At 52.4% G+C, this 24,996-nt stretch overlaps 2 protein-coding genes across 2 annotated transcripts; both read left to right on the top strand.

The window, feature by feature from the left end:
• The first annotated feature begins 3,445 nt into the window (after nucleotides 1-3,445).
• Nucleotides 3,446-8,005, top strand: LOC105472151 (keratin 14). Its single transcript, XM_011725164.3, has 8 exons — nucleotides 3,446-4,040; nucleotides 5,290-5,372; nucleotides 5,933-6,089; nucleotides 6,395-6,556; nucleotides 6,640-6,765; nucleotides 6,861-7,081; nucleotides 7,175-7,221; nucleotides 7,748-8,005. The coding sequence occupies exons 1-8, from the start codon at nucleotides 3,507-3,509 to the stop codon at nucleotides 7,843-7,845; spliced, it is 1,428 nt and encodes a 475-aa protein (XP_011723466.2). The 5' UTR covers nucleotides 3,446-3,506; the 3' UTR covers nucleotides 7,846-8,005.
• Nucleotides 8,006-18,574: 10,569 nt separating this feature from the next.
• Nucleotides 18,575-24,685, top strand: LOC105472152 (keratin 9). Its single transcript, XM_011725165.2, has 8 exons — nucleotides 18,575-19,255; nucleotides 20,395-20,477; nucleotides 20,600-20,756; nucleotides 21,028-21,189; nucleotides 21,955-22,080; nucleotides 22,203-22,426; nucleotides 22,839-23,287; nucleotides 24,411-24,685. The coding sequence occupies exons 1-7, from the start codon at nucleotides 18,575-18,577 to the stop codon at nucleotides 23,245-23,247; spliced, it is 1,842 nt and encodes a 613-aa protein (XP_011723467.1). The 3' UTR covers nucleotides 23,248-23,287; nucleotides 24,411-24,685.
• Nucleotides 24,686-24,996: the final 311 nt, after the last annotated feature.

The following is a 24,996-nucleotide window of genomic DNA, read 5'->3' as shown; positions in this document are numbered from 1 at the left end:
CCGAGAACTCAGGGAGGCACCAGAAGCTGAAAGAGGCAAGGGAGGGCTCTTCCCCAGAGTCTTCAGAGGGAGTGTGGCCCTGCCAACACCTTGAGTCAGGGCTTATGGTTTCCAGAATGTATTCCAGAAATGTATTCCAGAGAGAATACATTTCTGTTGCTTTTTTCTTTTCTTTTCTTTTTTTTTTTTTTTTTGAGATGGAGTTTTGCTCTGTTGCCCAGGCTGGAGTGCAGTGGTGCGATCTCGGCTCACTGCAACCTCTGCCTCCCCGATTCAAGTGATTCTTCTGCCTCAGTCTCTTGAGTAGCTGGGACTACAGGTGCCCACCATCACACCTGGCTAGTTTTTGTATTTTTAGTAGAGACGGGGTTTCACCATATTGGCCAGGCTGGTCTCGAACTCCTGACCTCAGGGGATCCACCTGCCTTGGCCTCCCAAAGTGCTGGGATTATAGGCATGAGCCACCATGCCCAGCTAGTTGTTTTAAGCCATCAGATTTGTGGTAATTTGTTATGGCAGCCCTGGGAAACCAATCTCTCTTGTCTGTGCTTTTCTTCTGTTTGTTTGTATGTTAAGTAATGTTGATGTGCATTCCTGCTTCTCTTTGATGCTGGGACCTTCCTACAGGCAGGGACTGTCTCTTCCACTAGGCCGTGCATTCCAAGGGCAGGGGCTGTCCTGAGGTCTCCTCCTTCCTTAGGATGGCATCTCCTGGTGCCCAGCAGAGTCCTCAGCACACAGTGTGGGCTCTGTGGGGGCTGCCTGGCCCTGCCTGCTTCACCTGTTTGGATTGGCACAGGGCTCCCCCATGCAGGGTGGTGCAGGGAGACTCACTAACCACAAGAGGTCCTGCCCGGGGCTCCTCCTTTATCCCCCTCCTTTTGGGGCAGGCTAGAGGGAGGGTCAGGTAATGGTGCTCACACAAAGTCTGCTTAGAAGTCCAGAGGTGGGGGTACTCTGGGCCTCAGCAGTCAAGACTGGCAACCCTTTAACCCCTGATGCCCCAGAAAATGCCCTCCCTTAAAATGTCCGAGTACCATGCTTCTTCGGCATCAGGGAGGGGACGGGAGTGTGGTGTCCTCTAAGTCTGCTCCCTGCTTGACTGGGCCATTTGCAGCTCCTTGGTCACTGAGTCCTTGTCTACAGGGGAAGAGAGGTTGGCCTCAGGCTCCAGGTTGGGCCACGGTTCTAAGACCGGGTGTGGGGGATCAGGCTTATATTCCATGCTAGGGTTCTGGAGTTGGTGCGTGGGGTTCGGGTGGGGCTGTAGAAGTGCCTTTTAAGATTATGTGCATGGTTGATCTGTTATTGTTTCCCTGCCATCTTTATCTTTTGGATTCCCCTCGGAGGACGGGGGGAAGGAGCTTCTTTTGGGTTCCATTGAATCGAATGAAAGGGAAAGTAGAGCTGTTCCTATGTCCCGGGCTGCGGAGCTTCTGTTCCTGATCCCTGCAGAAGAGGAAGACAGGGTGGTGGTGGGGTGGGGGTGGCGGGGCGCAGAGGCACAGAGGAAGCTGGTATTGGGCTCTGCACCCCATTCCCGCTCCCAGATCCCTCTGGACACAGCATTTTTCTCCAGTGAGCACAGCCTCCCCTTGCCCCACAGCCAACAGCAACATGCCTCCCAACAAAAGCATCTGTCCCTCAGCCAAAATCCCTGTTGCCTCTCTCTGGGGAAATTGTAGGGCTGGGCCAGGGTGGGGGGACCATTCTCTGCAGGGAGATTAGGAGTGTCTGTCAGGGGCGGGTGGAGTGGGGTGGGGCCCTGGCTTACTCACATCCTCGAGAGTCCTTTGCTGGCAGATTTGGGGAGCCCACAGCTCAGGTGTCTGTCTCGGTATTGTCTTCTAAGCTCTGAGGTCACAGTAGTGGGGGGCTCCCCTCCTGGCTTCTGCTTTGGTGACAGTCAAGGTGGGGGTGCAGGTGAGAGAGGGTCCTGCTTCTCTTCTAGGAGCAGTTGATCCCAGGAAGAGCATTGGAGCCTCCAGCAGGGGCTGTCGGGGCCTGTCTGAGGAGATAGGACACGTCAGGCAGCCCCAGACACGACCACATTCCTCCCAACATGCCTGCCGGGGTCTGTGCAGCCGAGGGGCTGACGGGAGGGTGGGGTGGGGGCCAGAAGCGTTTGCTTTGGGAGGTTGTCTGGGAGATTGCTGAAGTTTTGATATACACACCTCCAAAGCAGGACCAAGTGGACTCCTAGAAATGTCCCCTGACCCTTGGGGCTTCAGGAGTCAGGGACCCTCGTGTTCACCTCAGCCTTGCCCTTGGCACAGCCCGGCTCCACTCCAGCCTCTACTCCTCCCCAGAACATCTCCTGGGCCAGTTCCACAAGGGTCTCAAACGAGGGCACCTGAGCCAGACTTCTGCCCACACTAGGGATGTTCTGGGGGTCTGAGAAGATATCTGGGGCTGGAAGAAAAAAAGGCCCCCCCGGGCCTGTTCCTGGATGCAGCTCCATCCACTTTGGGGCTAAGCCTGGGATACAATGACACCAACCAGGCTTCTTGCCATACTCGGTTTACAAAACCGTTCCACACACGCTGTCGCATTGGCTTCTCAGAGCTGACTGCAGTAGGCAGAGTAGATGCTATGACTCCCACTTCGCAGGTGAGAACACTGAGGCTCAGAGAAGTGCCAAGCCCTGGGTCACAGAGGTGTAAATGGCAGAGCCAGGACCCACCTGACTCCAGGCTGTTTCCTGGCCTCCATGAGGCCACCTGCCCTATGCTGTGGGCCCATCCGCTGCTGTGTGGTGGATGTGAGATCCTCACCGTAGGGAGGATATTAGCGTCTGTGCCCAGGGCTGGGGAGAGCTGTCTGGATTTCCCTTTGATGGGGATGTTGGGGTGGGAATCATGATACTCCTGACTGGCTGGGTGTATTTCAGGGATGGGACAGGCTTCTCAGCACAACACGGCAGGTCAGGCCTGGGAGGGACCCCCAGACCTCCTTGTCACTAATAGAGGGTCATAGTGAGGGAGGCCTGTCTGTGCCCAAGGTGACCTTGCTATACTGGTGCTCTCCAGCCAGGTATCCATCCCCTGCAGCGGCGGCCTTCCTCTAAGTGGACGTTACAGGCCCATCCAGTTCATGGAGAGCTAGCAGGTCACCAGGTTTAAGGTGCAGAGGCCCTGCTCTCTGTCACCCTGGCTGAGCCCAGTGTTCGGGTTCCTGAGGCTGGGACTCCCAGGGCCCGATGGGAAAGTGTAGCCTGCAGGCCCACACCTCCCCCCGTGAATCACGCCTGGCGGGACAAGAAAGCCCAAAACACCCCAAACAATGAGTTTCCAGTAAAATATGACAGACATGATGAGGCGGAGGAGAGGAGGGACCTGCCTGGGAGTTGGCGCTAGCCTGTGGGTGATGAAAGCCAAGGGGAATGGAAAGTGCCAGGCCCGCCCCCTACCCATGGGTATAAAGCACTCGCATCCCTTTCCAATTTACCCGAGCACCTTCTCTCCACTCAGCCAACTGCTCGCTCGCTCACCTCCCTCCTTGGCACCATGACCACCTGCAGCCGCCAGTTCACCTCCTCCAGCTCCATGAAGGGCTCCTGCGGCATCGGGGGCGGCATCGGGGGCGGCTCCAGCCGCATCTCCTCCGTCCTGGCCGGAGGGTCCTGCCGCGCCCCCAGCACCTACGGCGGGGGCCTGTCTGTCTCCTCCTCCCGCTTCTCCTCGGGGGGAGCCTACGGGCTGGGGGGCGGCTATGGCGGTGGCTTCAGCAGCAGCAGCAGCTTTGGTAGTGGCTTCGGGGGAGGATATGGTGCTGGCTTGGGTGGTGGCTTGGGTGGTGGCTTCGGTGCTGGCTTGGGTGGTGGCTTTGCTGGTGGTGATGGGCTTCTGGTGGGCAGTGAGAAGGTGACCATGCAGAACCTCAACGACCGCCTGGCCTCCTACCTGGACAAGGTGCGTGCTCTGGAGGAGGCCAACGCCGACCTGGAGGTGAAGATCCGCGACTGGTACCAGAGGCAGCGGCCCGCTGAGATCAAAGACTACAGTCCCTACTTCAAGACCATTGAGGACCTGAGGAACAAGGTGGGTGAATGGGCAGCAGAAGGTGCCATTCCAGCTAGCTCCTTCCGGGAACAATAGATGCCCCAGGCCACTGACACCTTAAGATTTGTCTGTAGGACAGAGTCCACCCCAGATCCCTTCTTTCGAGGTCTTGGATGTCCTAAGAGCTGATCAGTGAGAAGATGCACTCCCTTCCCCAGCCTCCTCATCCCCTTCTGATCTCAAATCCTCAGACCATGTGAGATCAGTGATTCCTGTCCTTACATTTTATAGAGGAAGCAGTTGAAGCTTCGAGAGGTGCTGTGACCAGCTGTAGGTCACATAGCAAATTAATGGCGGAGCCAAGGCTGGGACCCTTGTGCCCTACCTTCCAGCACAGGAGGCAGCTACTTGTTCTCCAGCACGGGGGAGGAGCGAGGCTCTAACGGGACCAGGCAAGACATCCAAACCGCTCATTAGCTCACTAGTCTGGGCTGTGGCTGCCGCCGCCCATAAGCCTTGGTAGAGGCTGGTCCCTCCCCACAGCCAGGCGGGCATGGAGAGCCTGCAGAGACAATCAGTGTGGCCCCTTGATGTGCCCTGCACAGAGGGAGCCTGGCAGGCTTGTGCCCTCTGACTCCAGCCCCTGCTCCCACATCACCTGGGAGCCCTCCCTGCGGGAGTCTGCTGGGCTCTAATGCCTTGCATGGATTAGGGAAATTCAATGATGAGGTAGGAAACTCTAACCAGACTCAGGGGCCAATATATCTTCTTATTCTTCCCCTGAGTCCTCTTTTCTAATCCCCTGTGTCAGTTGGGTTTTATCTCTTGAGAAAGTTCCACTTGAAGTCCCATGGCCTGTAAGCTTGAAAAGGAATGTGCATATCTGCAGAGGACTGGCAGGGCTGGCTGATACAGAGAGAAGAGAGGCCAGCTCAGGAAGGAGGGCTAGGGAGCCTCAGATTATTCTCCTCACCTGGAGGTGGGGAACTTGAAACCTCAAGATCCATCAGATTTTGCAGCAAGTCAGTGGCAGAAATGGGGCCAGAACTCATGGGCTTTTGATTCTAAGCCCCGGGCTGCATCTACCCCGTCGGTGACCAGGAGTTAGCAAAGTCTTAGGACAGGCTTGGGGCATCTGGGGTTCTCCTTTAGGCTGTTGTGGTCAAGTTTTGTGGGGGAAGAGGGGAATTCAGGCAAGAACATGAAGCAAGAGCTTAACATAGGTTACAGTGAAGTCCAGCTTGTGAAGTTCATTTGACAAATTACCTGTGCCCTTTCCAACCTGCAGATTCTCACGGCCACAGTGGACAATGCCAACGTCCTTCTGCAGATTGACAATGCCCGTCTGGCTGCGGATGACTTCCGCACCAAGTGAGTTTGCAATGGTGGGCCAGAACACCCAGTGTCCCCAAAGTAGGGCATTTTTGGAGCAGTGTTTCCCAAATAGAACTAGCCAGTGCCAGGATAGCTGCATGAAAACTCCCTGGGGTGCTTATAAAAGAATAAGACTCTTGGGCCCCACCCTTGGAGTTCTGATTCAGCTATTTATAGCAGGTTACCTGGGTGATTCTGGTCCACAGCCAGGTTTCAGAACCGCTGCTTTAGGGAGAGGCACTTTCCACTTCCCCAACTGCCCTTGAAGTATAGGAAGGAACATAGTTGGAGGACTTACACATTATTTGTTGGCTGAAGTTAGAAGTGCAACCCCCTCCTGAATTCTGCAGCAAGACGAACTGCCTTATCCCCAGGCCCCAGGAATGTTCATACCTGAGCAATCAATGGGCACTGTGTTCCACCATGCCATTTTCAGGATCGGCTCCTTAAACCACCCACAAGGCACCTGCTCTGGGAGAAGCTGCAGGGAGACGAGAACAAAGCCCTCACTGTGGTCAGGGTGGGTGTCTCATTCCTTTTCTCTGGGGTCATTCCAGGTATGAGACAGAGCTGAACCTGCGCATGAGTGTGGAGGCCGACATCAATGGCCTGCGCAGGGTGCTGGATGAACTGACCCTGGCCAGAGCTGACCTGGAGATGCAGATTGAGAGCCTGAAGGAGGAGCTGGCCTACCTGAAAAAGAACCACGAGGAGGTGAGAACTATGGAAAAGCCAGCTTAAAAGAAGCACAGGGAGGCTGGGTACAGTGGTGCATGCCCATAGTCCCAGCTGCTTGGGAGGCTGAGACGGGAGGATCGATTGAACCCAGGAGTCTGGGCAACAAGGCTAGACCCTGTCCAAAAAAAAAAAAAAAAAAAAAAAAAAGAGAGAGAGAGAGAGACAAGGGAGAGTCAAGACAGAATTGTGATGGTGGGAGGGCAGTATTCAGGCCTGACTAAGGAACCCCAATCCGCTGCCATGGTGGAACTTCTGACTGTGGACTGTCCCTGGCTGTACAGGAGATGAATGCCCTGAGAGGCCAGGTGGGTGGAGATGTCAACGTGGAGATGGACGCTGCACCTGGCGTGGACCTGAGCCGCATTCTGAACGAGATGCGTGACCAGTATGAGAAGATGGCAGAGAAGAACCGCAAGGATGCCGAGGAATGGTTCTTCACCAAGGTGGGTGTAATTTGAGGTGGAAGGAACCCAGACCACCTGCCTTCTGGGGCCTTCTGGTGTGAACGGCGTTCTCTTTTTTGCAGACAGAGGAGCTGAACCGCGAGGTGGCCACCAACAGTGAGCTGGTGCAGAGCGGCAAAAGCGAGATCTCGGAGCTCCGGCGCACCATGCAGAACCTGGAGATTGAGCTGCAGTCCCAGCTCAGCATGGTAGGAATAGTGCCAGGCACGGTGGTGCACCCAGGACTGGCAGGGAGAGAACGGCCACACTCACTCATCCTTGATTCCCTTTCTCTCCCTCACAGAAAGCATCCCTGGAGAACAGCCTGGAGGAGACCAAAGGCCGCTACTGCATGCAGCTGGCCCAGATTCAGGAGATGATTGGCAGCGTGGAGGAACAGCTGGCCCAGCTACGCTGCGAGATGGAGCAGCAGAACCAGGAGTACAAGATCTTGCTGGACGTGAAGACACGGCTGGAGCAGGAGATCGCCACCTACCGCCGCCTGCTGGAGGGCGAGGATGCCCAGTGAGTCTTGGCCCTCCCCTTAGTCTGTCCTGCCATGGCACTCTCACGGCCCCACCATGTATCTAATGATCTTGCCCTTCTCTGTCTTCACAGCCTCTCCTCCTCCCAGTTCTCCTCTGGCTCGCAGTCATCCAGAGACGGTAAGACCTTCCTCCTCTGCAGGCCTGGGCTCCAGGCCACCCTCTGTACCCCAGGCGGGTCTAGGCATTGGCTAGGGGCTCTGTGAAGGGCTGAGCTCTAGTGCTGTCACCCAGTTTCCCTTGTGAACCTCCTTGGGTGGAAGAAGCTATTTTCTAAACTCTCCTTAGGGCTAGGAGAGGCAGCCCCAACCTCTTACTTCTTCCTGGTGTCTGTGGCAGATCCCATTGCTGTGGTGGTCAGCACCATGAACAGGGCCCTGCATATGGATGGAACCAGCCGGGTGTGAGCTCTTAGGAAGCTCTAATCTGAGGACAGAGACTCTGTCTCTGACCTTTGGGAGCCCTAGTCTGAAAGAAAAGTGTTGATGGTATCAGTGCTTGGGCAACAGCAGGGAGTGAAGCAGTAATCAGGGGAGAGGACAACGGGGAGACAGTTTGAGTTTCCTCACCTTCTTGGCCTCCTTACTTCTGATGAGTCCATTGTCCGTTCACCTCTGGTAACGTCCTCTTCCTGCCTCTTCCCCAGTGACCTCCTCCAGCCGCCAGATCCGCACCAAGGTCATGGATGTGCACGATGGCAAGGTGGTGTCCACCCACGAGCAGGTCCTTCGCACCAAGAACTGAGGCTGCCCAGCCCCGCTCAGGCCTAGGAGGCCCCCCGTGTGGGACACAGATCCCACTGGAAGCTCCCCTCTCCTAACCCCTAAGCACTTCACACCTGGACCCTGCTTCACCCTCACCCCCTCCTGGCAATCAATACAGCTTCATTATCTGAGTTGCATAATTCTCGCCTCTGTCTGGTCATTGTTAGGAGTGGGGGTGGGGAGAAAGTGGGAGAAGCATCTCTGGAGCTTGTCATAGCACCTGGCTATGGCCCCTGGAACTGGGAGAAAGGTCCTGGGGGTGGATTGGGCTCAGGTCCCAGGATATCTTTCGCCATCTCAGAAGACACAGACAGATGTGTGTACCAGGTTATGTGGTGTCTCCTAGAATATGGAGGGATATTCATTCATTTACTCACTCATTGTCATGTGTGTTTATTCATTCACTAGATATTGAGTGCCTCTATGTCAGGCACTATGTTAGGTTAAGGATTCCTAATGTTTTTGTGATCAGGGATTCCTTGGAGAATATAGAAAGCTATAGATTTTTCCTCTGTCCCCTACCTTCAAATAAGCATACATACATTTGCATACAATGTCATAGGGTTCAGGGGTCTCCTAGAGCTCCTTACTGGAGGTCCATGAACCGAAGGTAGGAACTCAAGCTCTCCTGACATTCTTGTCTCCCTCCACCCCACCTGCTCTTGCCTCCGGTGCTGGATCTAATCCTTCTTACACTTGGTTGACCTAGGGCAAGTTGATGACCATCTCCCAGCCTCAGCTTCCATTTCTGTAAAAGGGGCATAATGATAGTACCTACCTCATGGGTTTGTTGGGATAATTCACTGGAAGAATGTACAGGGCCTGGCATAGTGCTGGCTCAAGGCATGGCTGTGCTGGCGATACTGGGTAAACTATCTCTAGGGCATGGTGATTATCCATCCATGATGAGAGCATTTTTAGAGGGTTTGGGAATAGACTGGTTTTTAACCCTGGCTCTGTTCTGTAACAGATGTGAGCTTGGGAAGTCTGAGTCTCAGTGTCTTTACTTGTATAATGAGGATGCTGAGCCCTGCTTCTTAAGGTTGATACAAGAATCCAATGAGTGACTATACCTTAAGAGCCAGGACTGTAGGAGCCTCCCCTGGGTGGGGAATGCCTTTCCTTCTCTTTGGGGGGCTAGAAAAGGAGTGGGAAGGGAAGGATCCTCATCCTAGTAAGTGGTGAAGATTCCAGAGGTGGGTGGGGCTCACTGCCCCAAGCTAGGAAAGAGTTGACTAGTCTTGTGTCAGTTTCAACAGCTCATTCATTGGACTGTGTGAATAAAACTTGTAGGGGGAGTCAACGGTAGGGGAGAGACTGAAAAAAGACTAAATTTGGGCAAGGGATCTAAAAGCCTGAGCTTTTGAATCAGACTAGCTGGGTTGGAGTCCTGGCTCCTATGCTGAATAGCCTTGAAGAGTTTGGGCAGGGTACTGAACCCCACATTCCTCTTTCACAAGGTAGGGAATAAACACCTTTACTGCATAAGGCTGATACAAGAGTGAATGACCTCATGCAGGCAATGAATTTGGCATTGTGTTTGGCACATAGTCAGCACCCTATAAATGGTAATGGGGTGAGTTATTAGGAAAAGGAATGAAGACATGTTGATTTCTCTTGTTCCTACCTCCACCCCAGGAAAAAGAGGACTGCTTTGTGTTTCTGAAACTCTGGGATATCTTTTAACCTAAGTTTTGTCATCAAAAAGGTTGACCTTGGGTGATCCCTGGGTGAGGATGGGCCATCCTGGAGGTGAAGTACTAGAGTTTCAGGGGTGCAGGGGACAACTCAGGAAGGAGGAAGGTTTGAGGGTGCTTCCTCAGAGAATCAGAAGAGGTGGGTTTGAGGGCCCTAGAGGGTACAGGACCCTAGTGTGGTGAGGGCCTTTGTGATACTCCTGGGGGTGTTGGACTCTGGTTCCTAAGGTTCCCAGTTGGGCAATGAACCTCCTGCCCAAGTGTGGCAAAGAATCTTGTGGCCCACATTTGAGAGGTCACATGGGCCTGGACAGAGAGCAATATATGGCAAGAGTCACCAGTGGGGCCTGAAGCCCAGAACGCCCTGAACTTCATAAGAATCCCCAGACACCTGTCTACCTTGGGGGCGGTGCCAGATTAAAGTCTCTGCCCAAAGGAGATCTGCTTTAGAGGAATATAGAAACGTGAGGTCTCTGAGACTGGGGTGCGGTGGGGCAAGCCTCCTCTCTGAGTGGTTGCCATTACTGTTTGCAGGGAATACATAGGAGACCTGGGCTTGCTTGCGGGTAAAAATGGCGGCTGGGATCACCTGGCTGAAAGCAGGCTCAGAACCAGGAGAGGAGGAAGTCAAGCAGGGAGGCTGGGAGGTGGCCGCACCCTGTACTGTCAGGCTCCAGAGGAAGAGGGCAGACAGGACAGTGGCCCCAGGGGTCTCACATGGACTCCCCTCCTCCCGGGATTTCCCCACCATACCTCACTGGGGAGGGTAGGGCTAGTGTTTGGATCCTGCTGATGAACAGGGCTCTTGTTCACAGAGCCTGGCAGCCACAAGCATCCATCTCAGGATATGAGCCCAGCAGCTCTCACAATGCTGACTGCCTTCCCTTGGCCTCCGCTCAGCTAAACAATAGACCAGCAAGGTGACTCGATAGCACAGTCTAGTGGAGGCAGGTGGGATTGCGTCTCTGAGTCCTGGGGCTGGTCAGGTGACCTCTCTGGCTCCGCCTCCCTGTAAACCCTCTTTCCACCCTCCCAGCTCTCAGAATGGGGCAGTGCTAGGTGAGCCACCTAGAAGACTCCTCCAACCTCACCGTAGGGAGACTGGCTTGCTCCAGGTCCTACAGGCTGAAAGTGGCAAAGTCCTGTCCATGCTCAGGCTTTGCCACATCCTGGGTGGCTGCATTCCTGTTCCATTCTTTCTCAGGGATGAGATAAAACTGAGAGACGCATGGGATCAGTGTGCATTTTTCTTAGCTTACTCCATCGTTTTTGCTTTATGGGGTGGAACCGACCTTGAAATTCAGGATTTTGGGAGCTTTTTTTTTTTTTTTTTTTTTTTTATAGTGAAAAGATCTCTAATGTGTCCAGGGAACTCTATAGGCAGCAACTGGCGTACGTGCCTACCTAATCAGGCAAATGGCACTTCCCCAAGGCCACAGACACCCTGGCTTGGGTATTGTAGGCGACTATTCCTACAGGAAGATGTCAGAGGAGGCGGCCCCAAGGAGGCCTGATCCCCAGGGGCTGGGGGGTCCCGATGTCCTGGTGGGACCCCAGGAGGTTCCCTGGCCTACCTCACTGAGCTTGGAGGCTGCCACAAAGGGGACAAAGGGATGTCAGGGACTTCCAGGGCAATGGACTGGCCTCAGGCAGGTGCAGGGCAGTCACCAGCTCCTCCTCCATTGCTGTTTGCTGAGCGCGAGCTTTCCCGACGGGGCTTCCCTCTGTGCCATTGTCACCTGTAAGGCCAGGCCTGGAAAAGGAAGCCTTTTTCCTTTAAGATGCTCTGATGAACTTTGAGGGTGACTTGGCATGAGAGAGAGGGCAAAAAGAGACACACAGAAATAGAAACAAATGGATATAGAGTTGGGAGAGAGAGAGAGACAGAGTAAGGGAAAGAGAGGATAGTGAGGGCCCTGGGCCCGTACTAGGCAGGGAGGAGCATTCATTCATTCATTCATTCATTTGCTCATTCACACATATTTATCGAAACTTACTGTTTTAGGTGTAGAGGAGATAGGGGTGAATTCAGACAGACTGAATAAGAAAAGAGACCAGACAGACTGAATAAGAAAAGAGATGACATGAGGAAGAAGGTAGAGAGGGACTCAGCACGTGTGTGGGGCTTGGGACAGAGAGCAGGAGCTCTGAGCCTGTGTCCACTGTAGCTCCTGCTCACTGGAGAGCAGGCCCTGGCTCCATTCCCACCTTGTTTAGCTCTGTGACTGTGGCCAAGGTACCCTCTCTGAGCATAATTTCCTTACCTGTAAAATGATTTAAAAATTAACACATACCTCCTAAAACAGTTGGTGAAGATTAAATTCGACAGTGCAGGCAAAGCAACGAGGGTCTTGCCTGCAACACTGGAGGTTCCTTGATGAAAGGAACTATGATCCTCCAACCAACCTGTGTCCTCCCCAGGCCCCACAGGCACAAGTCTTTGATCTTAATGGGGGCTCAATAGGCCAGAGGGATGGGCTAATAATAAGCAAGGGAGCTGAGAACCCAAGTCGCCCAGATGGTCCATGGGGAAGTCGGGAGCAGCCACAGTGCCGCCGACAGTCAGGACGATGTCTCACTATGTGCCAGGCCCCACACCAGCAGTTTTACAATATGAGCTCTTTTAAACCTCACAACAACCTCATGAGGACAGAACTATTTTTTAAATTTTTATTTATTTATTTGTTTTTATGAGACCGAGTCTCGCTCTGTTGCCCAGGCTGGAGTGCAGTGGCGCGATCTGGGCTCACTGCAACCTCAGCCTCCCAGATTCAAGCAATTCTCCTGCCTCAGCCTCCCAAGTAGCTGGGATTACAGATGTCCGCCACCACACCCAGCTAATTTTTGTATTTTTAGTGGAGACAGGGTTTCACCATGTTGGCCAGGCTGAACTCGAACTCCTGACCTCAGGTGATCCGACTGCCTCGGCCTCCTAAAGTGCTGGGATTACAGGTGTGAGCCACTATGCCTGGCCAAGGTCAGAACTATTTATTTTTTCCCACTGAAATCCTTTGCTTGACTTAACCCACTGCCCTTTAGCCACAAAGGACTCCTGCCCTGGCAGTCACTTTGCTTGTTCCCACCTCAGGACATTTGCACATGCTGTATGCCCCTCCCCTTTTTCCTCCCCCTTCACTCAAGTGTCTCTTTCTCAGGGAGAAGGTTGCTGGTGCCCCAGACCATGCCACACCCTTTATTATGTGCTCTGCATTCCCCCACCAACCATGCTCACCTCAGTTGTGAATTGCATGTTTATTTTTGTAGGTCTATTTTATCCCATAACTGTCCATCAAGATTACTTTATCCCCAGCACTCAACCCAATGCCTGGCACATAGTAGGTGCTCAGTAAAGGATGAATCCGAATTTACAGTGAGGAAACAGGTTCACAGAGGGGAAGTTACTTTCCCCAAATAAGTGGAAGAATCTGACTTTACACTATGACCTGCCTGGCTCCGAAGCCAGTGCTCTCAGCCTCTCTGCTAGGTGTGTCCTAGCAGACACAAGCCTGGGGTGCCTAGACTCAAGTGGAGGCACCTATGTGGGCCCACTCCATCCCCTCACTGTAGTCTGAGAGGGTCTGGCTGGGCAGGGTGGTGGCAAGTGCCTGTTGTATGAGAAAGAATCAGTGTTGACAGACAGGTGCAGGTACCCACAGCCCTGCGCCAGTGGGCAATGCACACCTGCCTGGATGGCTCATGGATGCTCCAGGGGAGGAGCCGTGACTCAGCTGGTGCTCCCTCTCCCAGCAGCCAGCCACATGCTGACTCAGGTCCCTCCCTGGCCCCACCTGGGGATCAATGACAGACAGCAATGGAGAGTAAATTGGGGGTGTGGGAGGCTGCTTACAGGCAAGCAAGAGGGCTCCCACGACCAGAGCAAAACTGTTCTTGTGCTGCTTCCAGGTCCGCATGTCCCCAGTGGACGATACTTTTGCCTCTGGGGACACCTTGCAGGTGGAATCTTTTGTTCCCTCTCTGTCCCTCTGCTTGCCTATGTGGGTCCTTGCAGCCCCTTCTCTCCTACTCCATCCACTCCCCAAGGGGAGGGCCTGCATTTGGGATGCTGGCACTGGGTCTAGGCTGCAGCCTTGCACATTGGCTGGAGAGGCAGTGTTGATTCTTGCTGGGTCCCAGGTGTCAGGGTGCCATGGGCTTGCCCGTTTCCATTCCTGGTTCATTCTTTGGAGGGCTCCCATGGGAGGTGTTGAAGGTGGGGCTCAGAGGGCAGACCCTGAGCCCTGAGAGGTTGGAAGAGTGAGCCATGTCACATGACCTAGAAGAAATCATTCACTCAGGCCATGCTGTTGGCCTTCCTCATCCCTGGCCCCATCTTGCCCAGTCTGGTTCCCATGCCAGGCAGAGAGCCTGGGAGAAGGGAAGAGATGGTGCTCTGCTGCAGCTGGAGCAAGACCTCCTATCTGGACCGTAGGAGGTGCAAGCACAGCAAGCTCCTCTTTGTATTGGAACAAGGCCAGATGTGGGGGGAGGAGGGTCAATGTGGCAGGGGCTACATGTGGGCAGCAGTTGGGCATTCATCTAGGAATCCTCTGCCTTTTTTTTTTTTTTTTTTTTTTAAGACAGAATCTTGCTCTGTCGCCCAGGTTGGAGTGCAGTGGTGCGATCTCGGCTCACTGCAAGCTCCGTCTCCCGGGTTCACACCATTCTCCTGCCTCAGCCTCCCGAGTAGCTGGGACTACAGGCGCCCGCCACCATGCCTGGCTAATTTCTTTTATTTTCAGTAGAGGTGGGGTTTCACCATGTTAGCCAGGATGGTCTCGATCTCCTGACCTTGTGATCTGCCCGCCTCGGCCTCCCAAAGTGCTGGGATTACGGGCGGGAGCCCTCTGTCTTTATAGCCCTTGGCAACAGTGCATGAAGGAGCTTCTCATGAGGAAACTGAGGCCAGCTTTGAGGACCACAGGGGAAGGGAGGGTGAGGCTGGCTGGTGACCCAGCCCTGCCTGGCTGGGGAGCTACTGTGCTCTCCACCCCACAGTGGTCCTCAGGCTCAGCTCACTTTCCCTGGCAGCTGGGAGGAATTCCGAGCGACGAAGCCTGCTGCTTTGGGCTGGGCGAGGCTTAGGACAGGGCTGGAGGGTGGGAAGTGGAGAAGGTGGGTGAGGACAGGGGTTGGGGTTTGGCACCAGGGCTGGAAAGCAGGGCCATCTCTCAAGAGGCTTAGCTGGCCGGGGTGCCCCAGTGGGGAGCTTCTGCTCAGTCAAGCGGGTCTCAGCTGTTCTTAGGATCCCCCAGCACAGATACATTTGCAGATGACAGAGCAGGGTTCTGGAAGTGCCACTCTGCTGGATCTTTCCAGGGTGGCCCACCCACAGCACTACCGACTTCTCCATCCAGCTCAGGGACCCAGGACCTGGGGCTTATGTCCCAACCAGAGTGTTGGCATCAGCATGGGCATGGGGAAGAGGGTAACTTCTCAGGCCTTGGAACACATTGCAGGAGATTCTGGGCTTCCCAGCAGAGCTTGGCAAAGACCCTGAATGGTTTAAAACAGTTTAAGAAAGTAGAAGCTGGGTGTGGTGGCCCACGCCTGTAATCCCCCAGCACTTTGGGAGGCTGAGGTGGGCGGATCATGAGGTCAGGAGATCGAGACCATCCTGGCTAACACAGGGAAACCCCGTCTCTACTAAAAATACAAAAAAAAAAAAAAAAAAAAAAAAAAAAAAATTAGCCAGGCATGGTGGTGGGCGCCTATAGTCCCAGCTACTCAGGAGGCTGAGGCAGGAGAATGGCATGAATCTGGGAGGTGGAGCTTGCAGTAAGCTGAGCGGAGATCGCGCCACTGCACTCCAGCCTGGGCGACAGAGCGAGACTCCATCTCAAAAAAAAAAAAAAAAGAAAGTAGAAAGGGAATCAATTATAGCCACTAGCCTTGATCTAAGAGTCTCCCATGTATTAACCATTCATAAAATGCCTTCAGTATTCTCTGAATATTGAATAAAAGAGAATTAAATTCTCTTAATTTTCAAAACTTAAACTACTTGCTTAATTTTTAATTTAACATATTTTGTACCATCCATTTCAATATTTATTTAACACATTTTGGTAAATTAGCTCACCTTTCATTTCAACTGATATATTTATAAAGGAAATCTTACATTACTACCAAAAAGAAAGTCATACTCACTTGCCAGAAGCAGAAGGAAATGATATACAGAAATACTGAACTTCTAACTAGATGCCGTTACTTTCTAAAGGTTCTGAGCCCAAAGCTGGCTCTCTTTTTTTGAACAGGGTGATTGATAAGTGTGGTGGGGCATTAGACAGGCCTTAGTGTCCAAATGAGATTTCATCCTTGTCTAATCAGAAGATAGAAAAGTAGAAAAAGAGGCCAGGTGCAGTGGCTCATGCCTGTAATCCCAGCACTTTGGGAGGCTGAGACAGGAGGATCCTTTGAGCCCAGGAGTTCAAGATCAGCCTGGGCAACATAGGGAAACCCCATCTTTATGAAAAAAAATTAGCTGAGCATGGTGGTGTGTGCCTGTAGTCCCACCTACTTGGGAGGCTGAGGCTGGAGGATGGCTTGAGTCCAGGAGGTTGAGGCTGCAGTGAGCTGTGATCATGCCATTGCACCCCAGCTTAGATGACAGAGTGAGACTCTGTCTCAAAACCAACCAACCAACCAACCAACCAACCAACCAACAAACAAACATGGAAAAAAGACATCTTCTCTCCAAGTGCTGTATTATTATTATTATTATTTATTTTTTTTGAGACAGAATCTTGCTCTGTAGCCCAGTCTGGAGCGCAGTGGCACAGATCTCCGCTCACTGCAACTTGTGCCTCCTGGGCTCAAGTGGTTCTCATGCCTTAACCTCCTGAGTAGCTGGGATTACAGGCGTGCGCCACCATGCCCGGATTATTTTTTTGTATTTTTAGTAGAGACGGGGCTTTGCCATGTTGCCCAGGCTGATCTCGAACTCCTGAGCTCAGGCAATCTGCCCGCCTTGGCTTCCCAAAGTGCTGGGATTACAGGCGTGGACCGTGTGCGGCCACTTCAGTATTATTTAACAGTGGCTGAGCATCAGTTAAAAGCCCCTCAAGAAATACCAGTCATCTATGCCTCCTAAACATGCAGGCATTGCTTCTTTCAGGCCTTTGCTGACCATCCTGGCCTCTCTTTCCTTACCTTTAGCTCCTTTTCAGCAATGAGCATCTTTTTGGAATGACTGATATCTGTCCTCCATCTCGTATGTGTTGGCATCTTACTCGGACCAGACGTGGCGCTGGGCAATGGGGCAGGTACAAGATGAGCACGAGCAGGTTTAGAGGAGCTCTTGCTGCCAATAGAGAGAGCTTTCTTCTTTTTTTTCAGTACATGAACTTTTATTCTTCATCAAGTGCTTCATAGAGCCATGGAGATAAGTGTGAGACACTGTAACAGAGCACAGTACAAACGCAGGGGGCGAGAGTACAGGAAGACGGAGGAGGAGGCACTCAGAGCGATCACTGAAGATGAGTAGTTTTCTGTGTCGAAAAGATGGAGAGAGGCATTAGAGGTCACGGCAAGTGCCGAGTATTCTTAGAGGGAAGAAGGGCGTTTGGGGAGTGTTGTATGGTTTTCTAGGGGGTCAGGGGGATGGTGGGAGATGGGGCAGGAATGGAAAGATGGTGACTGGCCTAAGTGCCAGGAATGTGGACCTTATCTTGAGGGTGGAGCGAAGCCAGTGAAGTGATGTTGTCAGACACGGATTAGAAAGATCATTCTGGCTGCTCTGCAGGAAGAGTCAGAGGGACATGGGAGAGGCAGGGAGGGCGGTTAGAAGCTCATGGCTAAGGTCCGGATGAGGGCAGAGTTAACGGGGAGTTAGGGGGCTGAATGATCAGAGAGAGTCAAACATTTTTTGAGCATTTCTCACAAGTCTCTTACTAGGAGATGGACAAACTATTCATATCAACCTTTTTCAGAGGAGGAAACTGAGGCACAGAGTAGTTAAGTAACTTATCAAAGTCACACAGCTCATGAGCATGGAGCTGGATGGAGCTCAGGTAGGCAGACCGGAGACCAGCGCGTTCTTCACCATTCTCTTCTGGCCTTGGTGACCAGAATATACATCCAAGTTTCTGCCAGGAGCAGGGATAAGTCACACATCTCTGTATCCCCTCCCGAGCTCCGTATTGGGTAGGCACTCGACCAAGATCAATGCCACGCTCCCTGCTGGGCCCTGCAAAAGGACCAGGACTGTCGAGCCACTTGCATTCCTGCTCAGAGGTCAGCTAGTGTCAGCACCCCCTTGTTTATTTGGTCCACTTTCTTCTCCCAGCCCTTTGTGTGAACTCTGCACGCTGTCCTTGAGCGCCGGCGGGCAAGGTCTGGGTGCCTCTCTCCATCTTTTGGCCATGCCTGTTGTCTTCTTATCAAACTGGAATCTCCCAAGGGCAGAGCCTCAGTCTCCACAGAAAGCCTTGAGGATCCTGAGAGCGAGGACTGGTTTCATCCTTTTGGGGCTCTACAGGGGCAGGGGCTGTGCCTCCCCCTCCTCTGTGATAACTCCTTAGTACCCTGGTTCCAGCTCAGTCCACAGTGGGCACAAGGTGGGAGCAAGGAGGGATGCAGACAGCACTGACCATCAATAGAGGAGGTGACTCTGCTCTTGTGAGTTTCTCTCCTGAAGGGGCTAAGTCTTAGACCTGCTGTTGGGGCCAGCCAGAGACCAGGCTCCAAGATCTAGGTCACCCCTGTGGCAGTAGAGCTGATTTATGGTGGCCCTGACAGCCTAATATCATCAAATTATCCCACACAATGGAGAGAGGCTGGGTCGCCCCCAGGCAGTCACCAAAGGACGCTGAGCCTGGGGCAGCCGAGCTGCCTCCGTATCCCAGACCTCCCTCAGGTCTGTGGGGGGAGGCTGGCACAGACCAAGGGCACACCTAGGTGTGCCACCTTCAGCTGGGGGTATAAGTAGGCAGTCCCAGGGACAGCTCTGTACCCTGCACTTGGGAGCCGGCAGCACTCCTACCACTGCTTCTTAACCTGTGAGCTACCAGCCGTGTCATGAGCTGCAGACAGTTCTCCTCGTCCTACTTGAGCCGCAGCGGCGGTGGTGGCGGGGGCGGCGTGGGCAGCGGGGGCAGCATAAGGTCTTCCTACAGCCGCTTCAGCTCCTCAGGGGGCGGTGGAGGAGGGGGCCGATTCAGCTCTTCCAGTGGCTATGGAGGGGGAAGCTCTCGTGTCTGTGGGAGGGGAGGTGGCGGCAGTTTTGGCTACAGCTACGGCGGAGGATCTGGGGGTGGTTTTAGTGCCAGTAGTTTAGGTGGTGGCTTTGGGGGTGGTTCCAGAGGTTTTGGTGGTGCTTCTGGAGGAGGCTATGGTAGTTCTGGGGGTTTTGGAGGTGGCTTTGGTGGTGGTTCTGGAGGTGGCTTTGGTGGTAGTTCTGGAGGTGGCTTTGGTGGTAGCTATGGGGGTGGGTTTGGTGGTGGCTATGGGGGTGGATTTGGAGGCTTTGGAGGTGGTGCTGGAGGCGGTGATGGTGGTATTCTGACTACTAATGAGAAGAGCGCCATGCAGGAACTCAATACTCGGCTGGCCTCTTACTTGGATAAGGTGCAGGCTCTAGAGGAGGCCAACAATGACCTGGAGAATAAGATCCAGGATTGGTATGACAAGAAGGGCCCTGCTGCAACCCAGAAGAACTACTCCTCTTACTACAACACTATTGATGATCTCAAGGACCAGGTAGGTGCAGGAAACTGTCTCTGTCTTGGTCTTTTTCTCTTACATTCTTTATCTTCCAAAAAAGGTAAAATGCTAAACTCTAAGCTCAGATAATAGCCAGGGAATCCACGTTTTGGAAATGTACGCTTTCATCAGGAACAAACTTGTGTTTGGTTTCTGGGGATCCCAGGATAGGACTTTGGCCTGTGCTCTGAGGGTTCATTTCCATTTCTTCAACTTTCAGAGTTTGGGCAGAGCAGAGAGGAGGCCTGGGTTAACATGAGCTGAGCTGGGACTGGATGTGGAACCTCCTTTAGGTCTGGTCTAAGTCAATACTCTCTCTTCCTTTGTACTTCTCCTAGGCTTCTTTAGGAGTGTATCTTAATCTTTTAAGGTATTTTGGACCCAATTGTACATTTGGTTATTCAAGTGATGGAGAGGATCCAGAACTCTGGGAAAGGAAAGCTGTCTATCCATCCATCCATCCATCCATCCATCCATCCATCCATCCCTCCCTCCCTCCACCCACATGTCCATCTATCTGTCCATTTATTCAGCCATTCAGTTCAGTGAGTGCCTACCCTCAGGGTTGCTCTGGGTAGACACAGTGATGTGCTAGACTGAGTTCTGGTGGAGCTCACAGTCTGACTCTTCAGTATATTCAGTGATTCCTCTTGTTTTCACTCCTGCATGTGTCTGGATGTGCTGTTTCTTCTACTCCAAACCTCTTCCATTTATTTATTAATGTTACACCCTAGCCATCCTTCAGCGCCCAATTCAATTGCCAGCCACCTCCTTCCTGAAGTCTTTCTTGATCTCCCATTGCCGTAAGCCACCTCTCCTTTCCTTGAACTCTTTTAGGACACTTTAGACTTTGTAGTCAATGGTGGGCTCCTTGAGGAACAGGATGTCAGTAATCTCTAAATCCTACAATGCCCTTTGCAGTAGATCTTCAAATATTTGTTGAATGAATGAATGAAGGCCACACCAAACATCTTCGCTGAAGCCTGGAAGGGGTCTGTGCCATGTCCCAGCTGTTGGAAGTTCCTCATTCCTCTTGAGAATCTTCCTGAATGGAATCCTCACCTCCTGTGCCTGGCCTCTTGCCCTCCAAGCAGTGGTCCACAGTGTGACTTCATGGTTGTGTCATTTTTTTTCAGATTGTGGACCTGACAGTGGGCAACAACAAAACTCTTGTGGACATCGACAACACTCGCATGACACTAGATGACTTCAGGATAAAGTGAGCCCTGCTCCTCCTTTCCTCTCCTGTCATCAGCCCTTACCCCCTGAATCTCAGTGCTCTGGAGGTCCTGGTAGGCCCTTGTTCCGTCTTGATTGTTTTCTACCCTGGCTGGTCTGCAGGTTCGAGATGGAGCAAAACCTGCGGCAAGGAGTGGATGCTGACATCAATGGCCTGCGGCAGGTGCTGGACAATCTGACCATGGAGAAGTCTGACCTGGAGATGCAGTATGAGACTCTGCAGGAGGAGCTGATGGCCCTCAAGAAGAATCATAAGGAGGTAGGGTGCTGGGGCTTATGGCTTACTGGGGAGAGGGAGGAGCAGAAATGCCGAGACAGCATGGGAGCTTTGGAGAATTACCCGGGAGACACCCTCTCCTTTGCTCTTGAGGACACTTTCAGCTTCTCCTTGGCATCACCTATGGTAGTGGGCAGGCTTTGGCTTCACAACTGTGTCCCCTTTTTGTACCCTGTGGGGACCACAGGCAGAAATCTGAAAGGTGGTGCAGAGGACTTTATCCCTGACCTCATCTCCCCTTCCTCCCTGGCAGGAGATGAGTCAGCTGACTGGGCAGAACAGTGGAGATGTCAATGTGGAGATAAACGTTGCTCCTGGCAAAGATCTCACCAAGACCCTCAATGACATGCGTCAGGAGTATGAGCAGCTCATTGCTAAGAACAGAAAGGACATCGAGAATCAATATGAGACTCAGGTGAGCAGAGTGGGCTGCCCATTCAACCTCCTCCCCTCCATCTATGCATATCTCCATCCCTCCGGCCTCCCATTCCTTCATCCTCCTATCTCTCCATCTCTCAGTGAAGCTGTCATTTATCCATCTTCCAATGGAAGTCATTCAACCATCTTCATTCACTGCATACCAACATCATTACAAAGTAGCTTCTCAGTGCCATGTTATATGTAAAGTATTGATGTCTCAGAGGTGTTGATGTCTCAGATATGAGCCAAAGAAGATTGCTGCCTTGAGAAGCTCACAGTTTATTAGATGTGTGTGAACAAAAGCAGAACGTGAACAATTTAATCTAATGCTATGTAATGTAGGACTACAAGAGAGGGATACAGTGTGTCTCCCATACTGTACTGAACTCCTTGGTAGTTCTCTTCCTCCTTGAGTCTCCAGTGCCTAGCCAGAGTCTGGCACATACATGAAGGCATGGTCTGTGGTGTGTGTGTGTGTGTGTGTGTGTGAAAGGTGGGGGAAGTTTGGAATAAGGTTAGATTAGAAAGATGGTTGTGAGACAAAGTGTGAAGGATCTTGCAACCTTGTTGAGAGGGAAGGTCATATTGAGAGGACTGGACAAACCTTCATGGCTGGAGGGTACCCAGAACTCAGAAAGACTTGTCCTTGGCTTTGGATCAGCCTTGGCCCTGCAGGTGAAGATCCTGGTGAATGGGGCAGAATCTTGCCCACTGAAGCTCCTGGCCCAACCTGATGCTTACTGAGCCTTTGGTTTTGCAGATAACCCAGATCGAGAATGAGGTATCCAGTAGTGGTCAGGAGGTGCAGTCCAGTGCCAAGGAGGTGACCCAGCTCCGGCACGGTGTCCAGGAGTTGGAGATTGAGCTGCAGTCTCAGCTCAGCAAGGTTGGTAGTTCTGCTGTAGAACCTTTGCCAAGGTGGGGCACAGGAAGGCTTTGCAGCCCAGGAGTGGGAAGAAGAGGAATTATGATGTAGCATCCCTCTTAAAGCCTTCTCTTGACCCTTAGAAAGCAGCCCTGGAGAAGAGCTTGGAAGACACGAAGAACCGCTACTGTGGCCAGCTGCAGATGATCCAGGAGCAGATCAGTAACTTGGAGGCCCAGATCACTGAAGTCCGGCAAGAGATCGAGTGCCAGAATCAGGAATACAGCCTTCTGCTCAGCATTAAGATGCGGCTGGAGCAAGAAATCCAGACCTACCGCAACCTCCTTGAGGGAGGCCAGGAAGACTTGTAGGTGCCCCACGATTCAGTGGAACCCCTGGGGGTCTCTTAGGCCTCTGATACTCCTTCTGTCCCTCTGGATAGAGGCAGCTGGGGGAAGGTCTTATACACAGGGTCTTATGGGTTGAGGACTTCTTCATCCTGGGGGTGGTGGGGATCTCAGTGCATTTGGGCTTTGGGGAAGGAGGATGGTGACACTGAGGGAAGGCGCTGCCTCCCTGCTCCAGGGAGGGGAAAGCTCCACAGTCCCAGCTGGAGGCTCTACCCTCCCAGCTATGGTGCCAGCCCAGACTCTGTCCTCTGCCTCCCAGGAAGGAAAACAGAAAGATTCATGTTTGGGTCCTGACTCTGTTCAGGTCCATCCTCATATATGTGTGTTTGGGCCACTCATTTTAACTCTCTTGTTTTCTTTCTTTCCTAGTGAATCCTCCGGAGCTGGAAAAATTGGTCTTGGAGGTGGCCAAGGAGGTCGAGGAGGAAGTGGAGGAAGTTATGGAAGAGGTTCCAGGGGAGGAAGTGGAGGCAGCTATGGTGGAGGAAGTGGTTCTGGAGGTGGCTATGGTGGAGGAAGTGGAGGTGGCCATAGCGGAGGAAGTGGAGGTGGCCATAGTGGAGGAAGTGGGGGCAACTATGGAGGAGGAAGTGGCTCTGGAGGAGGAAGTGGGGGTGGCTATGGTGGAGGAAGTGGGTCCAGGGGAGGAAGTGGAGGCAGCCATGGTGGAGGAAGTGGTTTTGGAGGTGAAAGTGGAGGCAGCTACGGAGGTGGTGAAGAAGGGAGTGGAAGTGGTGGCGGCTATGGAGGAGGAAGCGGAAAATCATCCCATTCCTAGTCTTCTTCCTCAAAATCTGGTGACCAAGATGAGACAAAAGGTAAGGGACAATCCTAGGTTGTGGGGTGGAGGGAGGCACAACTCTAGGTTGTGGGGTGGAGAGTCAAGGTATCACCCTTTTTTTTTTTTTTGAGTATTTTTGAATCTCTGGGAAATACAGATTCTGAATAGAGCTAGATGTTAGGGAAACCTCTATGAGGTGCCAGAGACATGCCCTTGGTTCTCAATTGATCATTATTTTTGACAGAGCCTAGGATGAGGCTAGGACTAAATCTACACATGGCTGAGTCTCAGTAGTGTAGGAGATGGGTTGAAAATTGTGCATTATCATGATACACCCTTTGAAGTAGGTTTCATTATAATCCCCATTTTAAGGAAAATGAGGTTCAGAGAAAATAACTAAAATAACTACTTTGCTCAAAGTCATACAATCACAAATGAGGGGTTCAGCTCTGTGGGGCTTCACAGCCAGTACTTTCAACCCTCATGAGGATGGGGGACCTGGATCAGCAACAGTTCTGCTGGAAAAGAGACTCAGAGATTGCAGTCAGTGGTTGGTTTGCACAACTATTGCATGATGCAACTGCCAAAAGGATGAACATAATCTAAATGTAAGAAAGACTCACACAGGTGAGTTGGTCTCTAGATCAGGGAAAATTTTCCCATATACACATTGAGTTTTATAAAATAAAAATGTAATATGAAATTATAATAAAAGGCTGGGTAATATGACTGGGGATGTTTAGCTCAGGGAAGACTTGAGGTGCCTGGGAGCTGCCCTGCGGGGTGTCTGATATGGTTTTGTGTGTCCAGTGGCACTGCAGGGCCAGGGATGTACATCTAGGAGTGAGGCTGGGGCCATTTTTGCCTCAATATCCAAATAATTGACTAACATATCTGTTGAATGGAGGGGGCTGCCTCATAAGCTCCCCACCCTCAGACTTGGGGGTGCATCTGCCAGGTTTGCTGCAACAGAGATTCAGGAATTAGATGGGGACCAGTAGATTGGGAGAACCCAGAGTCCTTCCACCTCAGGATTCTCCAGCTCTTTGAGCTCTAGTGTCCTTACTTTGAGTTTCCCCATCTTTCCCCAAGTCCCAACCTCTCTGCTCCTGCTCACAGTCCTCCCTTCTCCCCCTCATCTCCCTTCTGTCTCTCCACAGGCTTCCTTTCGCGATACTAGAGCCTCTGTAAACTTCTCCTGCCCAGCCCCAGCTGAGCATCCCCAGATGGGCAGACCCCTGATGAAGCCTGCTTATTGGATCCTGACATCAGGAATAGCTGGCAACCAGCCCCTGTGCCCGTTTGGGACTGGACTGACTTGGCATATATGCCTCTGGCTTTCCACTGGCTTCCAACCCTGCTTGGCTTTGATGACTGCAGGGTTGGGGAGACAGACCTCTTTCCTCTCTCTGGCCTGGGGTGATCTCACACCCTGCATGATCTTGACTATAATAAAGCTTTCCTACTGCAAGTCAAACTCAGACTTTGATCCATTTGTTCTTTGGGATTAAGAAGGGATAGGGTGGGCGGGACATAGTAGCTCATGTTTGTAATCCTAGCACTTTGGGAGGCTGAGACAGGAGGATCACTTGGGGCCAGGAGTTCAAGACTAGCCTGAGCAACATGGTGAGACCTGTCTTTACAAAAAACTAAAAAAAAAAAATTAGACAGGCATGGTTGTGGGCACCTGTGGTCCCAGCTACTCAGGAGACTGAGGTGGTAGGATTGCTCGGGCCCAGGAGTTGG

Source organism: Macaca nemestrina, chromosome 17, assembly GCF_043159975.1.
Source record: "Macaca nemestrina isolate mMacNem1 chromosome 17, mMacNem.hap1, whole genome shotgun sequence".
In the NCBI taxonomy this organism is placed as follows: Eukaryota; Metazoa; Chordata; class Mammalia; order Primates; family Cercopithecidae; genus Macaca; species Macaca nemestrina.
This window is presented reverse-complemented; position numbering and strand designations above follow the sequence as displayed.